The sequence below is a fragment of the Sorex araneus genome, chromosome 1 (genome assembly GCF_027595985.1).
Source record: "Sorex araneus isolate mSorAra2 chromosome 1, mSorAra2.pri, whole genome shotgun sequence".
Classification (NCBI taxonomy): Eukaryota; Metazoa; Chordata; class Mammalia; order Eulipotyphla; family Soricidae; genus Sorex; species Sorex araneus.
Window position 1 is genome coordinate 36,950,553 of NC_073302.1, and position 21,696 is coordinate 36,972,248.

Sequence of the window (21,696 nt, forward strand, 5' to 3'; positions counted from 1 at the left end):
GGGCTGGGACCCCGAGACCGAGAGACCCCCACTCACCATGGTGGTCAGTAGCACATCCTCCTTCTCTCCCCTCGTGTTCCCGGGACCTGAGAGAGCGAAAGAAGGTTCCTGGGATGGCCACGGCGTGCCCACAGCCAAGGACGTGTGCTCCCCTCTCAGCCTTCCACCGGGACAACCACCCTCCTGGGTGCTGGGATGGGAAACGGTCACGGGCGTCTGTGCTTGGGACCGTGGGGAAGCCTTTGAAAGGGATCTTGGCGTGTGACCGGCTTCAGCCACCGCTGGGCAGACGCAGAGCTGCTGTCAATCGTCTGTCCCTGACATGGTGCTGAGGGAGCCGGGCAAGGCACGGGGAGGCGGTCCTCGGGTGGGTGGAAACGTCCCCATGGGGGTCTCTGCCCCTGTGCCTAGTGAGGCATCCATCTCCGGAACCTTGGGGTCTTGCCATCCGTGCCGCCACTGACTCATTGGCTTCCACGCGCTTTCAGAACCCGAACCCGTCCCTGTCTGATCTCTGGGAAGCTCCTGCTGGAGTGGACGTGCCGTGGCCAGCCTCGCGGCCCTGCTGCTTCCAGCTTCCCTCGCCACCGCCCCGAAGCAGCCCCAGACCAGCCTGAGTCTCTTCTCTGCCAGGTCACTCGGCACTCACCCCTGCCCACCATCTCCCCACTAGTTTTCGGGGAGGGGGGACTCGAGGTTAGGGTAAAGGGCCAAGAACACAGGTTTGCCAGTGGGGGACTCAGTCCCACAGGGCCACCTTCCCTCTTACCTTTGTCTTTGGCCCGGGGGCCCACATCAGGGAGCACCGGGCGGCTCGTCTTGTCCTGCGGGGGCGCCCGCATGGTGGAGTCCAGTGCGGGCTCCGGCTCGTCACAGAAGGGCAGCGGCTGGTTGCTGGACAGCCCGCGGGGCAGCGTCTGCATCAGTTTGAGCTTCCGGAAGCGGTTGGACATCCGGCTCCACCAGGACTGTGAGGGGAGGACAGGGGGGCGGTCAGGGCAGGAGCCCGGGGAGAGCGGCCACTCTCTGACACTTCCCCTCACTCTCTGGGGTCCGAGACCAGCATTCCCCCTCACCACGGTGCCCCTGTCCAATCAGAGCCCCCCTCCCCCACCGCCCCCCATCAGCCTCCTCATACACAGACCACGAAATGGGGGCTCATCCTCCCTCAAGTCCTTACAGCAAATCAGAGACAGACACTAATCAGGGACAGACAGACAGACAGACAAAGTCAGGGACAGACAGACAAATGCAATGAGTCATGGACAAACACCAGTCAGGGACAGATGGACACGATGAGATAGGCATAATGAGTTAGGGACAGACACTAGTCAGGGACAGACAGACAGACAGCGAGTCAGGGACAGAGAGACACAAGTCAGGACAGGCGGACATAATGAGTCAGGAATCGATGGACACAGTGAGTCAGGGAGACACTAGTCAGGGACAGAGAGACACCAATCAAGGACAGACATATGGACACAAGGGGTCAGGGAGAAACATGTCTAATCAGGGACACAGACAAGACAGATACAATGAGGCAGAAATGATGTGCCCATGGGCCGGAGCGATAGCACAGCGGGTAGGGCGTTCATTTGCCTTGCACGCGGCTGACCCGGGTTCGATCCCCGGCATCCCATATGGTCCCCCAAGCACTGCCAGGGGTAATTCCTGAGTGCAAAAAGCCAGGAGTAACCCCTGAGCATCGCTGGGTGAGACCCAAAAAGCAAAAAAAAAAAAAAAAGAAATGATGCGCCCAAGTCAGGGACAGACAGACACTGAGTCAGGGACAGAGGGATGGACACCAGTCATCTTGATACCCATCACTTTATAACCTCCTCCCGGGGACAGTGGGAGGGGAGTCAGGGTGCCCCCACCTAGAGAGAACAACAGGTGCCCTGCAATCCTGGGAGGCTGGGGGGTCCCGGCCGAGGGAGGTGGCACTGAGGACAATGAAGGGAGCCCAGCACAGAGCTTGGAGAAGGGTCCAGGGCCCCCGGCGAGGACCCCACAGGGGCACGGCTGTAGCCCTGGAGGGGGCCGGGCTCCCGGACCGAAGCATGTACAGAGTAAGTGTGAAAGCGGAGACTTGAAGGTGAGAAATTCAAGGAGAGACTCAGGTTCGAGGTGAGAGATGTCTGCAGCCTGGCGTGGGCCTTCCCAGGAGCCAGGGAGACTCAGAGAGGGGTAGGTGGCAGGTGGCACGGGAGGGGGTTGACCTGACATCCCCAAATTGGGGGCACTCGTCTCTCCAGGAGGGAAGAGAGGGGCACCCTGCAGCAGACCCGCATCCTGTCCCACCCAGCTTACTCGGTCCCTCTCACACACCCCCCTCTGGCTCCCCCTCCCCCGCTTACAGCAGCAGGTGTCCAGCCCACCCGCCTGGGGAACACGGGGTTCTCGGGGGAGGCCGACCTTTAGGCCACCCCTGTCATCCGGCAGAGTGGGGGCGCTCCAGGGCTGCTGGGCCTTGGCGTGGGGCGGGGGCGGCGGGCGGCTGGGCCGGCCTTTGTCCTTATTCACCTGCATGCACACAGATGCCAGCAGTCGGACGAGCTCTGTATCTGGGGACACAAGCAGGAGGCAGCCACTTACAGGTGTGCCTGCCGGCCCACGGCGGGGCAGGGTGGGGGCGGGGGGACCCAGAGTACCCTCACTGGCCCGAGAGCTTGGCCTGGAAGTCTGCGTCACTCAACATCAAGGTACCGGTCTCTCTCATCTCCAAAAGGCGCCCCAAGGCCACTGCACCCCAGCAGCCAGATCAAAGCCCCTCCCCACAGGATGGTAGGTGGGAGTCGGGGGCGGTGTAGACCCCGCAGCCACGGCTCGGAGGCAGAAGCTCATTCTGCCGCAGCTCCTCTGGTGGGCTAACTGCCGGCCGCTCCCACCCCCTTCCTGCTCCTCCATCAACAGGGGGCCTGCCTCGGGCTCACTGTGGAAAACGCTTTGCCAGACTGGAGAGACCCCCCGGGCTACAGTCAGCGTGGAAGAAAAGCCAGTGAGTTGCAACAGGTATTACCAGGGAGGGTCCTGAGAAAGGCCCCGGCCAAGGTTAAGAAGAAAGAGCCACACACGGAGCCTTTCTCTGTTCCTTTTTGCTCTCTACTAGTATTCCATAGCTAGCATGACTCTTCAGCGATGTTACTGAAGTTGTTCTCAGTGACTTTTTGTTTTGTTTTTTCATTTTAAAAATGTCATGAAAAAACCCCAGCAAGAAAAAAAAAAAACAAACCGGAATCCACCCTGGGCAGATGGAGTCCTTGGGGAAGAGAGGGCCATGGAAGGGGGCATGGTGGAGGGCGGGTGATGCTGGCACTGAGGCAGGGACCCCAGCCTGTCAACCTGCGGCGAGGAGGAGGGGCTGCGGGCTGACTCCCCAGGGACTCTGGAGGTGGGGGTCTTGCTTGTGGCTACAGGGGCTGCTCCTGGCTCCGGGCTCTAAGCTGGAGGGTGGGTGGTCAGAGCAGTTCCAGCTGTCCCACCAGTGAGTGATGATGAGAAGAAGGGCCTGGCCCAGGAGGGGCTAGAGGGGGCAGCAGGTGCCAGCTGGGAATGGGGGTGGGGCCGGTGATGGGGCCCCTCAGGGGAGCAGCCCCAGGCTGCCCTGATACAACGGGCTGCGGAGGGCACTGCCTTGGTCCTGCTGCCAGGGCCCTCCCTGTGCCCGAGGGACTCTGCTTCTGAACAACATACAGGTGGACATAGGGCCTGCCAGCTGAGCTCCAGTATGGTGGGCCTAGGAAAGGCCTGGGGGACTGCCCACCCACCCCAGCCCAGCCCCGGGGGGGTAGGGGGAGTAAGTGGTGGAAGGTCACATGGTCAGCCCCAGGAGTGGCTGCCCAGGAGGAATGCAGGGCGAGGGGGGGAGGAGAGAGGGGAAGAGGGGGGAGAGAGAGAGAGAGGAGAGGGAGAGAGAGAGGAGAGAGAGAAAGAGAGAGGGAGAGAGGAAGAAGAAAGGGAGAGAGGAGAGAGGGAGAGAGAAAGAGGAGGGGAGAGAGAGAAGAGAGAAGAGAGAAGAAAGGGAGAGAGGAGAGAGGGAGAGAGAGGAGGGAGGGGAGAGAGAGGGAGAGAGAGAGGGGGGAGAGAGAGGGAAAGAGAGAGAAGAAAGGGAGGAGAGAGGGAGAGAGAAAGAGGAGGAGAGAGAGAGGGGGGGAGGCACTGAGGGTCAGCAGCCCACCAGGGTCACTCAGCAGCATCACCAGGTCAAAGGCCGTGTACCCGTTCTTCGCGCGCAGAGCCACGTCAGCCCCTTGGTTCAGCAGGTACTTGACGATTTCCTTATTCCTGAGGAGGAAGGGGAAGGCGTCAGGGGGGCTCTGCTCCGGGGCGGCGAGGCGCAGGGCTCCAACTGCGAAGCTGGAGAACCCCCAGTCGCCTGAGAGTGCCCTCTGTGCCCCTGCGCCTGGAAGGCCGGACACTGGGGCACAGGCCCCACGGCCGCCCCCCACCTCTGCCCCAAAGCAACCAACCTGACCCAGGCAGAAGCACGCAGTCACCCGTGGCAAGGTCCAGGAAAAGAGTCCCTAACCTGTGACCCCATCCCCGTCCCTGCCACGTGGCCGGCATTCCCCCAGAGGGGGCCCACCCATAGGCGACACGGCCTGGAGATGCCCGGCCCAGCTGCCAGCTGTTTGGAGGTCAGGTGGGTGCCCGTGGACAGAGGAGCCAGCAGGCATGGGTGCGGTTCCTTTGACAACAGGGCAGAGTGGGGCAGACGAGCGCGCCAAGGGCTGGAGCAGGTGCCTCCCAGGCTCCGGGCCCAGTGCTCGGACACTGGCACCCCGGAGCCCCTGGCCCCCCAGCACACTCGGGGTGGCCCTCACGGCCACCAGTAGCACCGGGGAGCCAGGCTCCAGCACTGAATGCCACCAGGAGTGGCTTCCACTCCCCCAAACTCACCTCCCTACCCCCCACGAGTAAGTAAGTGACCAGGGAAACTCGAGGAAGCGCCTTGGGTCAATGCGAACCCCGCCAACCCCACCCCTGCACCTTCCAAGTGCATGGCACCACGCAGCACCCCGGCCCGCAGGACTGTCTCTCTGCAGGACGCCCACGTGGCCCCGTGCTTCGTGGCAGCATACACGCAGGTGAGGGTCTGGGATGAGGCAGGAGCCAGAAGCCCGTGTAACGCACGGAGTATGTCAACGGGGGCAACGAGGTCTATGCAGCCCGCAGAGACCCCCACCCCCAGCAAGGGAGGCCTACCCCGGGGGGGAGGGGTGGCATGCTGTGCTGACCCGTGGTAGGTGGCCTGCATGAGGGCCGTCCAGCCGTGCACACTGTCCTGCTTGTCCACGTCGGCGTGTCGCTCCACCAGGAGCTGCACCAGCGGCAGCTGCCCTGTGACGGCCGCCAGCATCAGGGGGGTGGCCCCGTCCCCGTTGACCAGGTTCACGTGGTTGGGGTCTTCGTCGGCGATCTCTTTGACCAGCTGGAAGTTCCCTACAAGCACAAGGAGCCGTGCTGGTGAGCGGGTGGCCCCGGGGCTTACTGACACAGCCTGCCCCTGCTCTGGGGACACGGAGGGCCGGGCAGCAGAAACAAGCACTCCCCCACCCCTGCACTCTGGGAGAAGTGCTGGAGCGGGGGGAGGGGGAAAGTCCGGTTCCGGCTCAGGTTCAAGATCCAGGAGGGCTTCCAGGAGGTGGGCTCTAGGTCAGGAGAGGAAATTGTAGGCCCAAGCAGAGCCAAGACACAGACCTGGGGTGTAGATGGGTGTAGGAAGTAGAACGGGGGCTGGGAGAACAGTCTGGGAATCTGGGGTACGGCACCATGGAAACACCCAGTCTTGGGCCAGAGAGAGAGGACAGTGGGTCGGGCCCCTCGCCGTGCATGCAGCTGACCCGGGTTTGATCAGGTTCCCCCCAGCACAGCCACAGGAGTGATGGAGTGATCCCTGAGAGCAGAGGGGGGAGTAAGCCCTGAGCAATGCAGGGGGTACCCCCCCACACACAGACACACACACACACACACACCCTGAGCAATGCAGGGGGTGCCCCCCCACACACACACAGACACACAGACACACAGACACACACACAGACACACGCACACACATACACGGTTTGTTTTTAATAAAAATAAAGCTAACTCCAGTCTCCAGCTGGAAACTCCCTTTTGGGGGGAAATGGGGCCTGGGGAAACCAGACGTCCTCGTGCAGAAGATGCCGGCTGCCCCGGGAAGGACCATGGCGTGGGGCTTGGGAGAGAGGGGCCCCACGCGCAGGCGTCGAGGAGGCATTCTCAGGGCTCACACTCACCCATTTTCAACGCATGGAAGATATCCGGTCGCCGCTTCTCCTCATCTGGGGAGACGAAAGGTTTGTCAAAGTTAACCCGGGCAAGACTTCATGGGACAGAAAAGTCCCAAGTCCACAACCCACACAGCTGCCCGAGCATTACAACGATGAGGTTTTTCCCCCCTGAAAGCCATCCCATCAGGGCCTGGGTGAGGGGTCGAAACCCAGGAGCCTGGCAGCTGAGCAGTAGTCTCAGCCGCTGAAATGCCACGCGCTCCTCAAAGGGTCTCAGAAACCCTTGCCGCTGACCTAGCGGGCCGGCAGCCCTTGAGGGCACACACCAGCCTCACACATCACCAAACTGCACCTGGGCATCCGAGCACCCAAGTCCCGTCGTTACAGACAGCTGGAAAACCGAGCCCGGGCAGAGGCTGTCTCTGGGGGCACTTCCGTGCCGAAAAGCGACCCTCCTCCTGAAAACGGAGCGAGCAAGCGTGAGGCTGGGCGGCCCCCGGGCCTGGGCTCCCGTCTGCTGCTCCCTCTCAGTCAGAAGCCATCCGAGCAGGGCCCTGACTGAGGTGCCCCGGCCCCCAGGGCTGCACACAGGCTCCGGGTCTTCCCGCTGGGCCCTGCAGGGCAGCAGCAAGCCTAGTGCAAAACCCCCAAGGCAGGGCCTGGGCTGCAGCATCCCCCTCCCTCCTGTCCTGAGGCTGTGGGAAAGCAGAAGTCCTGGGGACCGGCCGTCCTGCAGTGAGTGTGGCCCCGGGACCCGGAGCTGGCTCTCTGGGGTCGCACAGGCACCAGTCTGCAGGGGCTTGGTACAGACGGAGAGCTGGTGCTGTCAGGGGGAAAGATATCACTCTTGGGACCACTCAGGGATGCAGGGCACAGAGCTGGTCTGGGCCTTGGCGGGGCCCAGGGCCTGCTGGAAGGGCAGGCGGGACTATCTATCAGCAAGGGGACACCAGCAACTGCAGAGTAACTCTCTCAGCGGCTGAAATGCCGTGTTCCTGAAAATGTGCTGTGGACTGTTCACAACTGCCAGAATCTGGCAAAAATCCCGAATGCCCAAGAACAGATGACTGGCTAAAGAAACTTTGGTACATCTACAAAATGGAATACTATGCAGCAGTTAGAAAAGATGAAGTCATGAAATGTGCATATAAGTGGATCAACATGGAAAGCATCATGTTGAGTGAAGTGAGTCAGAAAGAGAGGGACAGACATAGAAGGACTGCACTCATTTGTGGGATAGAAAGTAACAGAATGGGAGACTGACACCCAAGGGTGGTAGAGATAAGGACCAGGAGGTTTACTCCACGGCTTGGAAGCCTGCCTCACATGCTGGGGGGAAAAGGCAGCTCAGACAGAGAAGGGAACACCAAGTAAAGGATGCTTGGAGGGCCTGCTCGGGTTGGGAGATGTGTGCTGACAATAAACTATAGACCGAACATGATGGCCACTTAATACCTGTGTTGCAAACCACAACACCCAAAAGGAGAGAGAGAGAGTAACAGAGATTGTGTCTGCCACAGAGGACAGGGTGGTGGTGGAGGGATACTGGGAACATTGGTGGTGGAGAACGGGCACTGGTAGAGGGATGGGTACTTGATGGTTGTATGACTGAAACGTAGGCACGAAAGCTTGTAAGTCTGTAACTGTACCTCACGGTGATTCATAAATAAATAAATAAATAAAAATAATGAAAACGTGCTGTGGAAGGGGCCTACTCAGACCCTAGGACAGATGAAGACTGTCACCGGGCCCCAGCCCTGACCATCCACCATGCGGATGCCCAGTGCTCCCGCGCTGGCCCCTCTCCCCCACCCCCAGTCCTGTGTTAGTGCCTGTCCCGAGACTGCCCGGCCAGGTGGGTACTCATGGGCTGCCCGGAGCTGGTGGAAGTGAATGGTCACGAAGGTCCCCCAGGATCTAGAAGAACCCTCTGGTCCTTCACAGAGACGTCTGCCAGGCCTGGAACCATGTGCACCAGCGTCCCAGGGCCGGCAAGCAGGGGCCCAGCCAGCCCTGCAGGCTTCCGGGCGTCTCCCAGCGCCCCAAGTCCTGCACCCGCAGCTGACCCAGCCGTCCAGATGCCCGAGGAGCACGGCTGCCCGCCTCACCTGTCTTGGGCCTGACGGTGGTGAGGGGGTCCAGGTAGTCGGCCAGGTCCCGGTGCTTCTGGTCGAGCGCCACCTCGAAGGCTGTCTTCTCCAGCACGCTGAGGTGGTCGGGGTTGGCCCCCTTCTCCACCAGCTGCTGGGCCAGGCCCAGCCTCCCCGTGAGCGCGGCCAGCATCAGCGGGCTCCAGCCCAGGGTGCGGGCCGCTCCGTTGGGGTCGGCGCCCCACTCGGTCAGCAGGCGCACCGTGGCCTCGTGGCCGTGCTGGGTGGCGGCCATCAGCGCCGTGATGCCCAGCGGCTCGTCCCTGCCGTCCCCGGCCCCCAGCTGCTCGCCGGAGGGCTGTCGCGGGTCCACGGCCGCCCCCGCTTCCAGGAGCAGCTTCACCACGCCCAGGTGGCCGCCGCGCGCGGCCACGGTGAGCACGCTGGCCCCCAGCCTGTTCTGGGCGTTGACGTCGGCCCCGTGATCCAGAAGCAGGTGCGCCACGTTCACGTGGCCGAACCTGCGGGGGAGAGGGAGGAGGAGCGAGGCTGGGCGGGCAGGGTGGGGGAGGCGGGCACCGGCCAGGAGAGGCAGCGGCGGCGCGAGCCGTGGTCCTCGCTGCCCCCCTTAGAGATGGCAGCACTGAGAGCTTTCTGCTCCCCAGCCCTGCCCCTCAGCCCCCTCCAGCCCTGCACCTTTAGCTTCTTCCTTCTTCCATTTCCTCACCAGTCAAAGGGGGATGAAGCTGAGGCTACCGAGCACTGCTAGGGACTGAAGTGAGCCATTGTAGGTACCAGCAGGCGGCTCAAAGGGCCGAGTGCATGCTCAGTGTATGGAGCCCACGGGCTTGATTCCCCAGCACCACACGGACCCCCAAGCTCCATGGGATGACTCCCCCCGCTGCACCGAGCCAGGTGTGGGCCAGAGGATTTCCCTCCCCCACCACACACACCACCACCAACACTGCCAAAAACGCTGAGCTAATGTACACAACATATACCACTCACAGCCGCCTGGGCACAGGCTCGGCCAAGCGAACACCGCGGGAATGTCCGTTATTATGGCTACGATTATTTCCATCATACAGCAGCTGCGCAGAGGAAGGCCCTGGGGTGGGAAAGCCAGACCTGGGACCCCCGCATCTGCTCCTGCTCCGTGCTCCTTCCACCACCCTCCCCGGCCCCTGAGCTCCTTCTTTCCTCCTCTCTAGCCTGCCCATCTGTCTTCCTGCCTGGACTCCCGGTTTCCACACGGGCAGGACCTCTTGTCACTGTTTATTTCATGTTTAGTGCGCAGCCGTCTCGCAACTTGAACTGGCTTCAATTTGGTGATGTAAACTTTTAAACACTGCAGAGCAGGGTTAGAACTGGTCAGAGAGGATAGACGAGAAATCTAGTCGCATGATTTTTAAATAACTCATCCTTGGTTTTGATGTTGAAACTGTAAACATCGGTAGTGGCCAAGAACACAGTCATTCTACTATGCTGGAGGGATGGCATGTTGAATTCATCTTTATGAAGATTTAGAATTCACTCCTTATGTTTAAAGGAAATGTTTAAAGGGGCTGGAGTGACAGTACAGCGGGTAGGGTAGTTTGTCTTGCATGTGGCCAATCCGGATTTGATCCCCATCACCCCATAGGATCCTTGGAACACTACCAGGAGTAAGTCCTGAGTGCAGAGCCAGGAGGAACCCCTGAGCATCGCCAGGTGTGACCCAAAAGAAAATAATAATGATAATGATAATAATAATAATAATTAGAAAGGGGCCGGAGTGATAGTCCAGCAGGGAGGGTGTTTGCCTTGCACGCAGCTGACCCAGGCTGGATCCCCGACATCCCATGTGGTCCCCTGAGCACCACCAGGAGTGATTCCTGAGTGCAGAGTCAGGAGTAATCCCTGAGCATCGCCAGGTGTGACTCAAAAAGCTAAAAAATAAATAAGAAGAAAGGGAATGTTTAATTGAGAAATAAACATTTGTATACAAAATTGCTTTAAAAAAAAAAAAAGCCTGCCCTCACTGTCCCCAAGGTCCTTCTGGAAGACGGGAGGGCTCAAGCCAGGAGGCTGGGGCACTGTGGTCCTCATTCCCAGCGTCTGCCGCCACCTGCTGGCAGGAATGCACCCTCTGCAGGCAACTGAGGCCTGGCGGGGACTGACCTGGGTCAGCCAAGACTGGGGGAGGAAACACACGCCTCCCACTCTCACCGCCCTGACTCTCTGATATCAGGAACCGCTGTGCCTTCCCAGCAAAAGCTCCGCCTGCTTCTGCCACCAGCGGGCTGCGGGATTCTGCTCTGGCAGCAAAGCTGGGAACGGTGAGTCCAGCAGGTCAGGGCCTAGGCAGTCAGAGGGCCTCCGCGGGACAGGTGGGGGCGGGGTCTGCCCCGGCACTGCACCTGCAGCTTTCTGAGCCTCCAGCGCCCCTCCTCTCTGGAAGGTTCTGCCCCTCCTCTAAGCCAGGGTCTCCTCCTCCCCACCCCCCTCCCACTGGAGCCAGAGGCTGAACTCGCAAATAGCTTCTGGGACGTTACCCTTCACTGTGCCCGCCAGAGCGAGCTGGTGGCTCCGGGAGAGGCTGGGAGCCAGCACCCCTACCCTCACGGGAGGGGGCAGGCCTGTCGGGGCCTGGTCTCCTGGCGCCTGGACAGCAAAGCCGAAGTCCACTCACAGGCAGAAGGAGGCGACCTGTCTCTCTGCCGGGGCTCTGACGCCTTCCTGCCCACCCTCCTCCTCCATCTGAAGGCCAGGCCAGCTCCCGCGAGGCCCAAGGCCTCATTCCCCGCTCCACGGGGCACCTTCCCACGTACCTCCAGGCTCACCTGCACTCACCATCCTGCTGCACCCCTGCCCTTCCTGCCCTCGGCTTGGCCACAGGATCCCCCCTCCCCTGCCCTCCACCACTCATCCATCCCTCCTGCTGTGCCACCACACCCTGCAGCCCAGACCTAGCCTCCGGGCAGACTCCAGGGCCCTCCCTTGGCACCCGAGCCTCCCTCCTCCTGTCACTGCCTCCCCTCTCGGGACAGGACAGGACTGGCCGACCCAGAGCAGCTCTGGCTACCAGCTGCCAAAGAGGCGAGCGGGTCAGGGCCCTGGCCCAGCCACGTGTAGTGGACAGCCAGCCGTGAGCAGAAGAGAAGGTCACGGCCCCACGGCCCACCCTGCTCACGTGATCTGACCCGCAAACACCCATGCGGGGGAAGCAGAGGGAGAGTCCGGAGAGCTGCCGGGCCGCGACGGGAAGGCGGCAGGGGGGAAACCTGGATCCAGGCCCAGAGCAGCCCAGGCCACGGATGTCCACAGAGGGAGAAAAGAGAACGCCTTCAGGACTCACGGGAAGCCCAAGAGGTCGTTTACTGAGGCTGGAAGCAGATAAAATAAATAAGCAAATACAATGAAAAGTGGAGGGACGCTGAGGTGGTTTTGCAGAGGGGGTCCAGGGCTTCCCTGACAGCGGCCAGGGTCACTGGTGAATCTCCGTAGCTCACATCTGTGCTGGGAGACTCAGGGCACACACCAGCCGCCCCGCCCCGACCCCCCGAGCCCGTTACACCACTGCTGAGGGAAGGGAAAGAGGCCAAGGGTGAAGTCAGAGCCAAGGCAAACTCCACCAACCTGCCCCACGGGCACTTGGCGAAACCTGGCAAGGAGCTTCCCCGAGGCCAATGACCAAAGGAAGAGAGTTACAGGGTGTGTGAGGGAAGGGCCACCTGCAAGGGGAGGGGTGGGGGGAGGCACTGGCTCCATCTGCCCGAGGGTGGACCCGATTCTGCTGTTTCCTAGCTGTGTGCACAAGTCACTTAACGTCTCTGAACCTCGCTTGATCAAACGGGGCTCTCGAGAGCCCCAGCTTCCTAAGGCTTGAGGTGAGAAGCTTCACAAGCTCCCTCGCGGGCAGCCCTGAGCACAGTCTCAGCACAGGGTGATTCTTTTTTTTTTTTTTTTTTTTTTTTTTTTGCTTTTTGGGTCACACCCGGCGATGCACAGGGGTTGCTCCTGGCTCTGCACTCAGGAATTACCCCTGGCGGTGCTCAGGGAACCATATGGGATGCTGGGAATCGAACCCGGGTCGGCCGCGTGCAAGGCAAATGCCCTACCCGCTGTGCTATTGCTCCAGCCCAAGCACAGGGTGATTCTTTTTTTTTTTTTTTTTTTTTTGCCTTCTTGGGTCACACCCAGCGATGCACAGGGGTTACTCCTGGCTCATGCACTCAGGAATTACTCCCGGCGGTGTTTGGGGGACCATATGGGATGCTGGGAATCGAACCCGAGTCGGTCGCATGCAAGGCAAATGCCCTACTTGCTGTGCTATCGCTCCAGCCCCGGCACAGGGTGATTCTTTGGAGACTAACAGAAACCTTTTTGGGCCTCCTTGTAAGGCCCACAGGAGATCACGTGGTACAGGGCCTGCTGCCCCAGGAGCCCTCAGGCACAAACCCGGGGTGACGGGCGGTGCTACTGGGACACACCTGGATGTGCTCTGAGTGTGTCTGGGCTCAGGGAGGGAGAACTCTACCGAGGGACCTGTCACCCGCGGCCCCATGTTTCCCTGTCCTGATCTGGGGGAGACAGCATGTATCCCGGGGGGCTCGGTTACCGCTCCACCCAAGAATCTTCACAGATGTGAAAGCAGAGCAGCTGGGAGCGACCCGGTGGGAACAGAGCTACCACCTGCCAGTGGACAGACGGCCGGGATCGCCAGCAGGAGACAGCAACGGAGGAGACCAGGTCCCGTCCGGGCTCGGCTAGAGGGCAAGGCTCGATTCCCATCTTCTCATGGGATGGTCAGACCCCACCACCTTCTCAAAGGACTGAGAGCAGGGTCACAGCTGACATCCCCCAAAGGCAGAGGAAGGAAAGAACATGAGCAACCCAGAGCCTGTCCAGGTGAACGTGACAGAGACACCTGGACCACACATGCCAGACTTCAGAGGCCGTGGAAATCCACCAGAAGGAGTTAAATGACCGTGAGCTGTGAGAGCGGGTCATTCCCCCCACCCCGAGTCTCCTTTCCTACTGAGAGGAACAGAAAACCAACCGGAGAGAGCGAACAGCCACAGCCCTGCCCCAGAGGGCCAGGCTCCAGAGGGCTCACTCGGGGTGGCCCTGTGCCCAGCCCAGCCCGCTGCAGAATCACCATCCCAGAGAGGAAACTCGGGAACCTGCTCTGGGAGAATGTTCGGGGATGCTGAAGTGCGCTTGACTTGGGTACCACTGAGGCGGGCATCAGCTCCACTGTGGGATGCTGAGACCAGCGGGCAGGGGGACGAGTATGGCAGGCCTCCTGGAGGCAGCCAAGTAGGGAAGGAGAGGACAAGGGACCGACCCCCCCACCGGAAGCAGGGGAAGAGGGGCTTCCTGGGTGTGGTAAGAGCAGGGCCCATGCAGCCCCCGCCCTCCGACTCTGTAGGCTCACAAGTGAATTCTGTCACCCCAAGAGTCTCCTTTGTAAAGTGACTTGGCGCAAATATGTAATAAATGTCCTTTTTATTTATTTGATTTTGTTGTCATTTGGGGGCCACACCCGGCAATGCTCTGGGCTCTGCACTCAGGAATTGCTCTTGGCAGTGCCCAGGGGAACATACTAGATGGGATTGAACCCAGACTGGCCATATGCAAGACAAATGCCCTGCCCACTGGACAATCTCTCCAGCCCTTATTTATTTATTTATTTATTTACTTACTTATTTATTTTGGGGTCTGGGGGGAGGGTGCGGCACCCTTTACTGCTCATAGAGTCCCCTGGCTATGTGACCAAGAGTGACCCCTGGCAGGGCTCAGGGGGAACATCTACAATGGGGGAGGGGCGATAAACTGGGGTCAGCCACATGCAAGGCAAAAATCTCACTTACTGTGCTCTCTCCAGCAGGAATGTCCCCTTTCTAAAACATGCAGGGGGACACAGAGGAGGCCCAGGTGGAGGAAGCTGGGCAGGAAGCCAGAAGAGGTGCTCCCAGGACAGCCTGAAATGCGGCCATGGCAGGGACCCTCACCACAGACCCCATGGAGGCTCTCCAAGAAACAGCCCCAGGAACATTCTAGAAGCCCTGGAGGGGGAGTCCAGGGGGCACAGCGGTCTGCATCCTGGCAGAGACAGGTGAGCCCAAGGCGGACACAGGCCAGGCACAAGGTACATGCCAGGGTTGAGGCCTTGCCTGCAGATTCAGAAGCTGGCGGAGTGGACGGAGCCATTAAGAGAGTGGCGGAACTTAGAGGAGAAAGGCCATCCCCCCCCCCCCAAAAGGCCTATGGGCACCTTCAGACCATGCTGGGCAAGGACTCAGGTGCATGTGGGACCGGGGACAGGACAGCAGGTAAAGCACTCGCCTTACACACAGCCAACCTCAGTTCAATTCCAGCACCACATATGGTTCCCTGAGCCCCTTCCCCAAGTGATCCCTGAGCACAGAGTAAGCCCTGAACACCGCTGGTGTGGCCCCCAAAACCAAACCAAAAATATAACTCAGGTGCATTTAGGCAAAGAGCCCCCTGGGGCCGGGGGTGGTACATAAAGCACTGCAATGTCATGCAAAGAGGCATGCTGGCATTCCAATTGCTATGCATTTATAGACTGGAAGCTGGAAATACCCAAGGGCAGGAGTGCACACATCACATACAGGAGCACTATATGGTCTCCCAGCACGCTGGGAGTGACTGAGCACTGAGTGGGCAAGCACCACCGAAGTGTAATCTAAAAGTTTGTGTGTATGGGGCCGGAGCGATAGCACAGCGGGTAGGGCGTTTGCCTTGCACGCGGCCGACCTGGCTTCGATCCCCGGCATCCCATATGGTCCCCCAAGCACCGCCAGGAGTAATTCCTGAGTGCAGAGCCAGGAGTAACTCCTGAGCATCGCTGGGTGAGACCCAAAAAGCAAAAAAAAAAAAAAAAAAAGTTAGTGTGTATGTTGGGGGGGGGAGGTGGGGAGGGTCACACCCACTTGTGCTCAGGGATCACTCCTGCGTGGGGCTTGGAGGAGAAGAGACGGCCTCCCAGAGTTCCTGAGCTGCAGGGTTCTGCTCATCCCTATCCCCGCCCCAGCCCATCCTGATTGCAGGCATCCCCAGCTCATCTCTGCTGTCCCACCGGCCCCGCCTCTGCTCTGGTCCAGGCTCCCATCGCCCTCCTCCTCACTCCTTCCATCTAGTCTCACACTGCAGGGAAAACCACCTTGACCAACACACACGTGGGACTCCAGCCCTCATTGTAACTTGAACTCTGCTCTAAACAAGCGCCCTTGGGATAATTCAACTTTCTTAGCTCTGACACCCAGGGCCTCTTCCCGCGTATAAGCCCTGCCAGCCCTCTCGCGGACAGGTATAACTTGCGTCTAGAAATGACCACCACCCCGTTCTGGTCCCCTTTGCTTGCCAACCTTGGTTGGGGCCCCTCCCACGGACCTGGTCCCCACCTCCCACTCCTGACCCCTCTGACATTCACCCCAAGAGGCCTCGATTTGATCCTATAGCTCATTCTTTGCAGAAACCTCAACCTCCTCCTCCTCCTCCTCCTCCTCCTCCTCGCCAAACTGCATCCGCTGCCCCGGGGCACTCCCAGAACTTTCCCCGCCAGGCCTGTGTCAGTGGCTGGCATGTCAGCTGCTCCTGCAGAAGCCTGTACCTGTGTCGGGAGGCCCACCGTGCCCCCACTCCTTCCCCCGCCCCCGAGGGGTCAGCCAGGGTGCAAAGGTCTTAGGAAATCCAAAGACAGAGGTCCCGGGCCCGCAGCGGTCGACCTGCTCCGGGAGGCCAAGGTTTCCAAGGCCATGCTGCTGCGCCCCTCCCAGCTTCCCAGGCGGCTTCCCCGGGGGTCCCGGCCGCAGCGGCCCCCCGCCCGCCCGCGCCCCTCACCTGGCCGCCTGCATCAGCGCGCTCCAGCCGTAGTGGTTGCGGCTGTTGACGGCGGCGCCGCGCCGCAGCAGGAAGCGCACCAGCGGCTCGTGGCCCCCGGCCGCGGCGAACTGCAGGGCCGTGTTGCCCGCCTCGTCCGAGCTGTCCACGGGCACGGGCGCTCCGGCCGCCGCCGCCGCCGCCTCGGCCCCCGCAGGCTCCGCGGCCACATCGGGCTCCGCGCCGCGCTCCGCGGGCTCCGCCGCGCCCGGCTCCAGCAGCCGCCGCGCCGTGTCCGTGTCGCCCTGGTCGCAGGCGCGCAGCAGCAGCTGCAAGGCCGGGGCCAGCCCGCCCTCGCCCATCGCGCCCCGCCGGCCGCCCCGCGCCCGGCCGCCGGCCCCGCCGGCCGCGCCGGCTCCGCCCCCGGATACCGCGCGCCGGCGCCCCCTGCCGCCCGCCCGCGCGCCTGCCAGGGCCGGGCCGGGCCGGGGCCGGGCACGCGCGTCTGCCGGGGCCGGGGTGGCTTGGGCACGCGCGCACGCTGAGTGCCGGGCCGGGGCCGGGCACGCGCGCCCGCTAGGTAACCGGACGGCGTCGGGCATGCGTGCCCGCTGGGTGCCGGGACGGGGTCGGGCACGCGCGCCGCCGGGGCCGGGTCGGGCACGCGCGTCTGCTGGGTGCGGCCCCGCATCTGCTGGGTCCGGCCGCGCGCCGGGTCGGGAACGCGCCTCCAACACCGTTGCCTTGGCGTGGTGGGTTCTGGAAAACTCCCAGCCAGAGTTACCCACCCCCTCGCCAGGGCTCGCTGAAACCTCCGGGGTTTTCCGCACGCCCTGGCCACTGAGCTAGCGGGCCCTGGAAGCCTTCTGTCCTGGAGGAGTTAAAGAGCGGCTGCCCAGTGCGCTTTAGAGGACAGGGTGGGTCAGCTCTGTGCTCGCTCCCTTCTCGCCCTCCCCCCGCCCCATGTCCTGCGACGGCCCTTAGTGGCAGCCCTGACCTGCCATAGAAGTCTGGACTGCAAGCGCCTCCAGCAGTTTCTCCCTTTTCATCTTAGGTTCTAAATCTGCACCATCTGGGACTTAGTTACAAATACACATTTTTCAGACCCCACCCTAAACCGGCTAAATCAGAATCGCTGAGTGGGGAGCCCACCCCATTATATAATAAGGCTTCCAGGAGGTTTTCGTGCAAACTCAGTCAAATCTGAGTCTCAGGTGGTCCCCAAAGACAGCTCAGTGATCATTTCCCATTTCGAGAGGAGACCAACGCTTAAGGAGGTTTTATCTTAGTAGGGTCACAGTTAACTATCCCTCAGGCCTGCTCCTGCTGGGCACCGGGCCTTGCAACACCTACTTCAAATCTCTTCCCAGTCTTCATCTATCACCTATTATGCTCACCAAACTGGCAGTGTTCTAGGTGCTGGAGAAGGTGCAGGCATCCTCTAAAGTACATCCCCCCTCCCTCTCCTTGGTCGTGGGAAAAGACAGGCTGGAAATACCCCACCAAGTAAGAAACCTGTATGACGGTGAGCAGTGCTCTTCAGCCAGCAAAAGGAATGTGAATTTGAGGATGGGATGCTATTTTATACCAGAGTGGGTAGAGAAGGGAACACTGAGGTGTGACATTTGCACAGAGCAGTAAGCAAACCTAAGTCACACACTCACACGCAAACACACACACACACACACACATCTGGGGAAAGACCAGCCCCTGCAGAGGGACAGAGCAGCGTTCCCCACCTGCCCTTTGACATAATGATATTAACCTTCTGATCTAGGGTGGGGATGGGCTTCCACAGACCTCGCGGTAGGGTCCCCAAACCTAGCGAACCGCCAGACGTCCTTGTAGGTGTGTAATGATGACTGTTGGATAACTACGTCCCTCAGATATGTAGGGTTTTAATAGAAAGCTGACGTGATGAGTGCATGAGGGAGGAATGAGAGACTTGGCATTGGCAGATCCAAGAACGTGGCAGTGCCCTTGGATCTGGACCTGTTTGGATGGAGGAAAAGGAAAGATGCAGAAAAGTCTTGAAAACCGACAGACCTCAAAGAGCTGGGTGCCAGGATGAAGGCTGTGGGATTTGTTCTGTGAGTAACGGGGAGCCAGAGAAAGTGTCTGAGCAGTGACGAGTGCCTTTCATCAGACGGTGTGTTTCAGTGCTTAGAGTGTCTCCAGCCTCACCCACAGATTTCTTCACTAAAGCACTAGGAGTGAGACTTGTCTGCTGAGAGTGTTAGCTCAGGACATTGGGATATCCCAGCTAAAGGCTCCTACCCAAATGTGAAGTCCTCACAGTAGCCAACAGGGACAAGAGACAGAAAGAAGCTGAGTCAGGAATACCCCACACAACCCCATCATTTCTTCTGGCTTGGTTTGTTTTCAGTATGGCTGTCTCTTGCAACCCAAGCCTAAACAAATGCCTATTTTCTTTTTAAAAGGAAGGGTTCATGCTGTGCATGCTATTCTGAATCTTCTTCTCCTGTTCCCCCACCCCCACACTTGCCCAGTGGCTTGGGCATCTTTCCATGTGGGCAAATACAGCTCCATTGCTTCCATGCAGCACAGTTAATCAGATCGTTCAGGCATGTTTTCACGCTGCAATTAGCTTGTTTCAACGTCTTTGCTATTGTCAAAAGTCCTGCATTGATGGGGAAAATTAAAAACACGCCCATTACAGAAGTATGAATAGGGGTTACCGGGGGGCCACAATAGTAGGCATCCATGGCTACCTTGGTTGGGCCTGAAGGAGAGGGAAGTGACTGGCGTTCTTCTGCAAGAAAGGAAACCAGGAAGAGCTACCAGGTAAGAGTAGCACATAGCCAGGAGGGAGAGGTACATAGCCAACACTGTCCTCAACCCAGCAACCCTGCAGGGAGCAATTTCCAGAGGAAAACATGCCTCTGGCATCTAACCCCTGACCCACACCTGCCCTCATTGGCCAAACCTGCTGTGAACTGAAGTGATGTTGTCCCCACTGTCAGTCTCACCGTAGAGCAAGGTGGGAGAGACTTAGGTGCAAAGAAAGACTTGCTGCTCCAAGTGCAACTTGGAACCGTGTCATTGGTCCCTGGGAGACTGGTAGAAATAAAGCATCTTGGGCCTGTGACTCCGGTGCCTGCCATTTCTGAAGCCTGGATCCCACACATCAGTCCCCATAACACCTCATGTGCCCGTGTCCCCAGAGTCTTGCTATTTTGGGGTCCTCTTGTGATGTTTGTTCTTCTTTGGTCATCTGATGCCAAGATGATTTTTTTTTTCTGGGAGGAATGCTGTGTAGGCTTAAGGGAGCAAGGAGGAGGGAATGGGAAGAGAAGAGATCCTGATATAGGCCCTGGAAGGCAGGGTGGGAAGAGCTGCAGCTCACGGTGCTATTCCGGGGAAGGCTTGGCCAGCTCCAGTGGTAGTTCCTGAGCAGAGGTGGCTGGCTGCGGCATCCTGAACAAGACAGACAGGCTTCGGTACCCCCACATGGTTCATCGCCAACTGGGAGAAGTCAGGGGTAGTGGAGCCTCAGGAAACACCTACAAAAGTAGGAAACAGCAGCTGGAGGCTCTCCGCCCAGCTGTGCTCCCCAGACGGGTTCTTTTGAAGGGTGCTGAATCCTCATCACCAAAATAATCCCTGAAGAACCAGCACTGATTGCCGGCCTTCCATGTGCTACTCTGGCGTGTTATGTGACAGGAATGTGTGAGAAGGACCCAACCTCTGGCTCCCAGAAAAAATCCACATAGCTGCCAAACTCAGTGTTCAGTGAGTTTTCATTGTCATTTCAAAGGAAGGCATTGTCTTGGATCACTGACAACTTGTGGAAGAGTGTGGTCGAGCAGAGGGATTGGATGCAATCTGGGCAGCTGTAGGAAAAGGAATGGAAGTAATTGGAAAGAGGGAGACAAGAAGACCAGAAGAAGCTGGTGCAAGGGATTAGAAAAGGATAAGGGGGGCTGAAAATAAAGTAGAATCTAGAGGGTATTTATCTACTTTTATGGGCTGAACTCTTTTTCCTAACAAGATAATGATACGTGTCATAACAAGTTCCAGTGGGGGCTCTTGGAGATCAAGAACCCCACAATCTCAGACACTGCATGTCAAAATAGGGAATCAATTCATGGAAGAAATTAGTGGAATGAAAATGAAACAACTGCAGAATCTCACTCGTCAGAAAAAGACAGAGTAAGGTTTATGGTTTGTTGAATATTCCTTTAGAGTTTTTCCTTTGCATATATTAAATTAACATATCTTACCAAAATAGCATCATGTTCTCTGCACAGGTGTACAACTTGCCTTTCTTCACTTAATGCATCGCAGGCACATTTGTCTGTTAAGCACCAAAAAACGAGTGCTGTTCTGGAAAAGGACACTGTGGTATATTCATGTCGGGCTGTGTAATACTTTATTTTAAAATAGCCTATTAATGAACATCTGGGTCATTTCCAGCCTTTCACTTTTATATTCAGCAATATAATAAGCTTCCTGTACGCTTATCTCTCCAGCACTTGGTAATTTATTGGATAAATTCCTAGATGTGAATTTGCAGAATAAAAAGGCTCTGATTATGAACACTTCTAATAATGTTGCCTACGTGCTCTCCAAAAGGTTACACCAGCTTACATTCTTACCAACAGTGTGCGAGTGCCTTTTCTTTACATCGTTGCCAACCCTGGATTAATAATATTTATCATCTTTGCCAATATGATAGTGAAAATATACTTCTAAGTAAGTTTATTTTGCATGCCTTACAAATAGAGAAGCTGAGCCTATCTAGGGTGGGCGGGGTGCACACACCACTGTGTTCAGGGTTAACTCCTGGCTTAAGGGAGCAAGGAGGAGGGAATGGGATCACGCTCATGGGTTACTCCTGGTGGAACTCAGGGAGCCATAGGCAGTGTTGGGGATTAAATCCAGGTCAGTGCCGCCTAGATGTGATCCCGAGGGCTGCACGTGTGTGCGGCCTCTCCGCAGCTGCATGAGCGTGACTCCAGACGCCAGCTAAATTTTTCGGCATGGGCAGCTCCTTGCAGAATGTCTCCAGACTGAGAACTAAGCCGTGGCCCCATGCCCGTCCAGGAGGGGAAAGGTATTTCTCCTCTTCCTTGCCGGGGGTGAAGGGCGTGGTGACCGCCATATTAGGACGACCACAGATGGGGTTTACAAGCTTGCAATGATCTAATATCTGGAAGAAATCTCCCTGGACTTAGTTGCTAAAGTACAGAAATCCAAAACCTCACGGCTGCGCAACCTCATAATTTCTTCACAGCAGGTCTGACTCTAGTGGGGTACTCCTAACAATAATAGTGAGGTTTGTGTTGAAATATTGAATGTAACCAAAGTAAATAGAAAGTAAAGTGAAATTTATCAGTTACAAGGTGGGAGGGGCACGGGGGGGGCGGGATGGGAGGTGTACTGTGGTTTTTTTGTTTGTTTGTTTTGTTTGTTTTGGTGGGGGATATGGGCACTGGTGAAGGGATGGTTGTTTCAGCATTGTATAACTGAGACAAGCCTGAAAGCATTGTAATTTTCCA

General features: G+C 58.5%; 1 protein-coding gene across 1 annotated transcript in view; it reads right to left on the reverse strand.

The window, feature by feature from the left end:
- ANKS6 (ankyrin repeat and sterile alpha motif domain containing 6) overlaps positions 1 to 16,575 on the reverse strand; it is a 66,145-nt gene extending 49,570 nt beyond the window's left edge. The window contains exons 1-8 of the mRNA XM_055125203.1: positions 16,196 to 16,575; positions 8,363 to 8,865; positions 6,261 to 6,305; positions 5,238 to 5,442; positions 4,178 to 4,284; positions 2,416 to 2,564; positions 770 to 968; positions 37 to 86 (exon numbers count right to left, since the gene is read on the reverse strand). Of these exons, the coding sequence (XP_054981178.1) occupies positions 37 to 86; positions 770 to 968; positions 2,416 to 2,564; positions 4,178 to 4,284; positions 5,238 to 5,442; positions 6,261 to 6,305; positions 8,363 to 8,865; positions 16,196 to 16,536 (1,599 nt within the window). The 5' untranslated portion in view covers positions 16,537 to 16,575. The remainder of the gene's footprint in view (positions 1 to 36; positions 87 to 769; positions 969 to 2,415; positions 2,565 to 4,177; positions 4,285 to 5,237; positions 5,443 to 6,260; positions 6,306 to 8,362; positions 8,866 to 16,195) is intronic.
- Positions 16,576 to 21,696: the final 5,121 nt, after the last annotated feature.